Genomic DNA, 6,499 nt, shown 5'->3' with positions numbered 1-6,499 from the left:
CCCCACCTCCATGTTACCTCCACCCCATTCACTGAAAACACCCTCCTCTCTCTGGAGGAAGAGCAAAAGGGTAGGAATTCGTGTGAAATGTTACCAAATTTACAAAAGTTACCGAGATGATGACCCACGGCATGAATGATGCCACCCAAAGAGGAGGAAAAACGCTGCCGTCCTTCCTCACGGTGCCAACCCTGGGAGCAGAGCTGACTTCTAAAAAAATCACACGGAATATAAATTCAACTTATGACATAACAAATAATATTTAATATATATAGCATTGAATGCATACACATCAATACCAGTGCTGTAACAACAAAACAGAACTCGTAAAATTAGCAGCAGTTTTTTGCAAGTACAAAAATACACATTTTTTTTTTTCAGAACATATATAATAGCAAAATTTATCAGGATATATTATACAAACTCAAAGCATTTAGATAATGCATTACTTTTAATATATTATATGATGTTTTAGATGCTGCATAATAAAATTACATGTGTTCTGCTTGCAATAATACATAATGCCATTTACAGCAATGTTAAGAAACTATTCACAACTTAAACACGAACAGAACAGCCAACAAAGCACAATAAATGAAACACACAGAGTCGCGAGGTGTTAGTTACAAGCTTCAGCGTTTCTCCTCACATATTTTTGAGCTTATTTTTTTCTTTCTTTTTGCCGTGTGAAAGAAATAACTACACCTATCAAACGCACCTCATCAACACACAGGAAACAATACACTTACTCCTTGGAGGACAACGAAGGTAATACCTATCAGCTTCAGAACAGTAGTATAATACCACAGTTATGGGATCTACGCTGACTCGTCACGCTACACCAAAACCACAAAGGACTGGGACTCACATCCGCAAGGCTCAACACACGAGTGGTCAAGGGGGGTGGCCCAGCAGGTCCCCCCGCTGCCCCGGCAGGCTCAGAGAACGGGGTGCTGCTCTTAGGTACCTCCTGGGACCCTGCCAGATTTTCTGGAGTTTTCCGTCTGCTTGCTTTTTAGCAATTTTTTATGATTCTTACAGTGTTCTTGCAAAGCTTTATGTGGGAACGTTGCTCAGACAGTTTCCTAAAAAAGGAAAACCTGTGAATCTGGGGACTGCTCAATTAAATTTGAACAACCTGGATATTAAACTTAAAATGAACACACATTAACACCAAAGGCATTTTCTTTATGGTGTTTATTTTAAGCGTTAAGATTCCTCCGCAAAAAAGCTTTGGTCAGTCTCTTCAAACTTTGGATTGCTGTAATGCTCTTCTAGACCTCCTCTTTGCCCTTGGATCATGAAGTCTGTCTCTTCCTACGACTTTCAGAGGTAATGGCTGAAGGTCAGGCTTAATCAAATAGCCATCCACTCCGTCAGCAGGTTTCAGGGGCGCTGGCCGGCCATTGGGCTCCACCAAGCCCCCCTCGGCCAAAGCGTCGGTAGGTTGTGGAGATGGTGGCACCTTGGTGGGTGTAACCAAATAGTCATCGGCCGCTTCAGCGGCAGTGTCTTCATGTTTCTTTAGCGACTGAAAAGTGCTATCGAAAGGGGAGGAGGTTTCAGTTGGGGTAAACACAGATTGGTCTGAAAACTGAGAGAAAGCACTGTCCAGAGAGCTCATCGACGACACAGACGGAGATGTGGCAGGAGAAGACAGGCTAGAAGAGCTAAATCCTGAGCAAATATTTAATCCCTCTGGCGTTGGAGGCAGGAGGCAATGGGACAAGTCTTTCTTTTCAACGTTTTGGTTTGTGTTGTCACTTTTACCAACGTTAATCCCTATAATCAAGCTCTGATTGATAAGCTTTTGCCCTTCCATCTGCAATGACCGAAGCTGACGGAGATAGTCTTCATCTTCGTGAGACAGGACAATGTCACAGCTGGCTTTGCGTGTTGCCTTCTCATGACTGTCACCAATGCGGGCAAAGCTGGGGGCGAGGAGGCCAATTGCTGGCTCTGAGGAGCGCCTGTGTCTCCTCAAGGCTTTGAGAGTGCCTGAGGTAGCTGCTGAGGAGAAGCCCAGTGCATTGGAGCAGAGAGACTCGTTCTCCGAGTTCTCCTGTGATGAAAACTTACGGTGTACGTCAACAGAAATCGTCAACTGTTTCGATTTGGTTTTGCTCTGGATTTCATCCACCTCCGTCTGCTCCGAATCGCCGTCGCTCAGGGTGAAGACAGACTCCCTGCTCCTGTTATCCTGGTCTCGGTTCTTAATCCAGTCGCTGGAAGAGGAGTCGGCTTCATCGTTCGCCTCGTTCTCCAGGCTGTCGTAGGAGGAGTCGTTCAGATGGAGGGAGGCGGCGTCTGCAAGGACAGACCAAGAGACAACACGTCAGCGACTGAGCCACCCTGCCGACAAGCAGCTGCAGGATTATTTTTTCTTGGCAAGTACCCTTTACTTTCAAGATCATTCGCCTTTTAAAGATTCCTCAAGCATTTCAGAAAAAAATTACTCTCTAATTTTGAAATGGAAAAACTGGAATGAATGCTAAGTTGCAGTTGAGTGAAGAATCACAGAATCACAGAATCTTAGTGGTTGGAAGGGACCTCTGAGATCATCGAGTCCAACCACCAAAAAAAAAAAAACCCACAAAAAAAACCAAACCAAAAAAACCCCACACAACCACCACAAAAACAACAAACCCAAAACCACCACCCACCAACTAAACCCCACACCCACAACCCCCCACACAACACCCCACCACAAACCAATAATCTTGGGCACTAGAGCATGCCCTGAAGAGCCATGTCTACATGTTTCTTAAATACCTCCAGGGATGGTGACTCCACCACCTCCCTGGGCAGGCTGTTCCAGTGCCTGACCACCCTCTCAGTAAAGTAATTCTTCCTACTCCTGCTGGCCACGCTATTCCCGATACAGGCCAGGATGCCATTGGCCCTCTTGGCCACCTCGGCGCACTGCTGGCTCATGTTAAGCCGGCTGTTCACCAACACTCCCAAGAAGCACAGGATAACGGCACAAATGAGGGTTAGGGTCTTTGGTGGTGGTGTTTTTTTGTAAGGTGGGGAACTTTAGTAATAAGTAATCCAGCTGTAAACAATAATGTACATACAGTATAATAAATCAGTAATTTATTGACTTTTTCTTTTCATTGTTGAATATTGAAAGCGACGTTTAACCTTTCTTTCCTTTTTCTAGGCAAACAAAGAAAACAGGGCATACTTTGTGCTTTTGTGGTCTTCCAGAAATTGCAATATTTTTTAAGAGCAGCGCTATGAGGAAAGTTCTAGTCTCAGTTTAAACAGTCACCTCATTTCCACCCAACACCTGGGCCCTGTTCTGTACATGCGATAATTGGAATTACATTCAATCTCTTTTGCTCCGGGCTACGCTAAGCTGGCTTATCTCACTTGTGCAGCAGGGAGGGCTCACGCATGGGCAGTCACCCTGCCTGTCACTCACTGCGTGCCCAAAAACTCCCTCCGCTGCTCTCACCCATCCCAGGGCTGAGCTCCCAGCCCCAGCACATCCCAGCACGGCAGAGCCCACGTGCTTCCACTCTCGGGGAGGAGGCAAGCCAAACTTCACTGGATTTCACAAAATTTCGGCAAATTTCACCGAAGGCAGATCACGAAGAGTTTGGGACAGCCACGCTGACTCAGTCTGGCACGCCGGAGCAGGCGCCATCACCACTTTCAGTATAGGCCAATTGTGTCAAAATTTATTTCACAGAAACACTGCCTTAGAAATATTTTAAGGGGACACCCAAAACTACAGTGAAAATCAATATTGTCACAGGGCTGGAGAGAAAAAGAGCATTAATGATATTCTGGATTGCTCTGCCAACTAGTCTGTTGGACATTGTCAGTCCCCAGTTCCATGATTTTTCTGTGCTGGGAGCAAAATCCGCATGTCCCACTGAAACTCTGGAGATCTCTCTCTTTTGATAATGAAGAATAGATGCTTTCAACCCTAATATAATGGTGTCATAGATGTATTAGAACCACTGACTCACTGATATTCTGGGAAAACAGAGGCTGGGGCAAAAATCGTAGACTTGAGAAGAAACCTCCACATTTTTTGCTTTCTTTTCCTTTCTCCAGATATTCTTTCTTTTTCTTTTTCTTTTTTTTTTTCTTTTTCTTTTTCTTTTTCTTTTTCTTTTTCTTTTTCTTTTTCTTTTTCTTTTTCTTTTTCTTTTTCTTTTTCTTTTTCTTTTTCTTTTTCTTTTTCTTTTTCTTTTTCTTTTTCTTTTTCTTTTTCTTTTTCTTTTTCTTTTTCTTTTTCTTTTTCTTTTTCTTTTTCTTTTTCTTTTTCTTTTTCTTTTTCTTTTTCTTTTTTTTTTTTGTTTCCCCCCAGTTTTTTAATGTAGTGGCTCAGATAACTGGAACAGGAGCAAAGGATTCTTTGGGAGAGCATTTTATGAATAGTTCAGGTCTATGATAAGTTGAATCAGTAATTATCAACAATACTTTGGACAAAAGAAGAACAGCATTATCTGGGAACACCACATGAAGAGTTAACAGCATTCTTCTGCAGAATATACTGATCTTTTCCCTGGCTGAGTTCAGCTCTCTAACAGGATCAAAACATCACCTGTATTACCTGAGCTGTTCTCTCTCTTGCATGTCATCAGTATTTCTCCAAAGAGGGAGTTAATTTCCTCTCCAAAAATCCTGCAGCAATTCTCTGTGAGGAACTGTACCAGACTAGAAATCTGCAACAAAACAATGAGAGAGAGATGTCTTGTCAGATCTTCCATTATTTCACTTGGGGCAAGCTCACCATACAGATGAGGAACAGGAGCAAATTGCCCATCCATAATGTGCCCCCCAACACCCAGGAACTCCTCTTCTGATCTCCTGGGCCCGTGGAAAACATCCAGGCCCAGCTAAAATGTCCCAGTATACATCCTGGTATATGTCTTTTCCATTTCTGCTCTGTCTTGTTCCAAGGTCAGCATAACCTTTTTGATGAAAGAAGCACTTGGCTAATACACTGGGTATTGCTGTAGGATCTCCCTCCCCTTCTTTCAGGCAGATGATGAGAATGGACAGGTGAACATTTCTGGAGCCCTGATAAGAGGACAAGTCCTGATCTGAAGAGGTACCTGACTGTTTTCATGTTTGTAATCAACAGGCTGGTCGAGCAGGATGAAGGTCAGTTTGCTTTTTCGCTACACTGCAGTTGTCTCTTACCTTTTTTGTAAATTCACTTTCTACATCAGGGGTGGAGGAGACAGGAGGCCAGAGCAGGCTGGGTGCAATGCAGATCGCCAGATTAAACGCATTCATCTGGTTCTCCTCAGATCGCATCTCTATACCGTGCAGCACTCCAAAGATGTACCGTAAGAGAACAACGTTAGCTCTGGGGAGCTGCTCTATTAACCTGAAAACATACACAAATGTAATTCTTCAAATTAGTGACTGGACAAAATGAAACCATTTTCCATAGACACACACAAGTCAAGGTAATGAAAATATATAAGCAGGGTAACAGGGTCCACTAATTAAACCAGGGAGTGTGTGGAAGAGGTGTTCCTGCTGGGCTGCTTTCCCTCACTGTGACACACTTCTGAACAGTTTTCTGGGAGGACAGAAAACACCCTTACACAAAATTACCCTCTGTCAAACTAATATGCCAAATACAATGTATGAGACAAAACTGTATTTCACCTAAGTTGCCTGATAATTCACTATTCACTTAACCAAACAGTTTGGTTTTCTCTCCATGCCATCTTGTTGCCATAAGAATGCATGTATGTAAGTATGCATGAGGTCAGTTGGCGCACAAAGCTGTGTCCTATGACATAAACCTTCTGTTTTACATCACCTGAAAGAGTGGAGACTTCCCTTGTCACTACACTCCAGTATTTCATTCACAATTCCATCTTGGCTTCAAAATGGTCACTAAAATTTGAGGGGGAATATAAAAGGAACTGATTTCAGCTACCCTTTCACCTAGGACCCCAATGTTCCTGGCAGATGATTTTGGGTTTGTTATTAGGTAGAAATCCAGATCTTGGACAGCGTATTTACAAATACTACAAATATTTTTTTTTTCATGAAAGGGTATTTCATTTATTTACTGGCATCAAAAAAAGGCAGAAAAGCAGGACAAAAGAGAGTCAGAAAATTGTCCCATAGAGGCAGTCGTTAAAGTACATATGTAAGTTTGAATGCTCTGTCATGTACATAGATATTTTTTTAAAAAATTATAATTTCTAAGTTGAATATTTGCGATTCTGCATTCTGGGATATAAATTTATAGGAAAAGAATAAAGAGAATGTAAGTAACTCTACCTTTGGATGCTTTTTATCTTCTCTTCATTATTTCCTTGATCCATCACTGAGACCCACTTATCACAGAGCTGGGATGACAAAATGCTGCCTGGGATGTTACGAAGAAAATCCTTATCAAGAGAAAAGAAGAGCAAAACACATGAACAGCTGTTCTGGAGCGCGGGAGGGAGTAGGAATAAGCTATGCAGATACAAGAGGGTGTATCAGTGGGACAGCACTAGCTGACAAGCAT

At 42.7% G+C, this 6,499-nt stretch overlaps 1 protein-coding gene across 1 annotated transcript in view; it reads right to left on the bottom strand.

Annotated features, from left to right (window-relative positions):
• Positions 1-241: 241 nt before the first annotated feature.
• The window catches only part of ARHGAP20 (Rho GTPase activating protein 20), a 51,035-nt gene continuing 44,777 nt past the window's right edge, over positions 242-6,499 (bottom strand). The window contains 5 exon segments of the mRNA XM_014965689.1: positions 242-1,296; positions 1,298-2,307; positions 4,571-4,682; positions 5,164-5,353; positions 6,268-6,377. Of these exon segments, the coding sequence (XP_014821175.1) occupies positions 1,210-1,296; positions 1,298-2,307; positions 4,571-4,682; positions 5,164-5,353; positions 6,268-6,377 (1,509 nt within the window). The 3' untranslated portion in view covers positions 242-1,209.

Source organism: Calidris pugnax, unplaced genomic scaffold, assembly GCF_001431845.1.
Source record: "Calidris pugnax isolate Ruff unplaced genomic scaffold, ASM143184v1 scaffold20, whole genome shotgun sequence".
Lineage (NCBI taxonomy): Eukaryota > Metazoa > Chordata > Aves > Charadriiformes > Scolopacidae > Calidris > Calidris pugnax.
The sequence above is the reverse complement of the archived record's forward strand: the minus strand, read 5'-3'. Positions and strand labels throughout refer to the sequence as shown.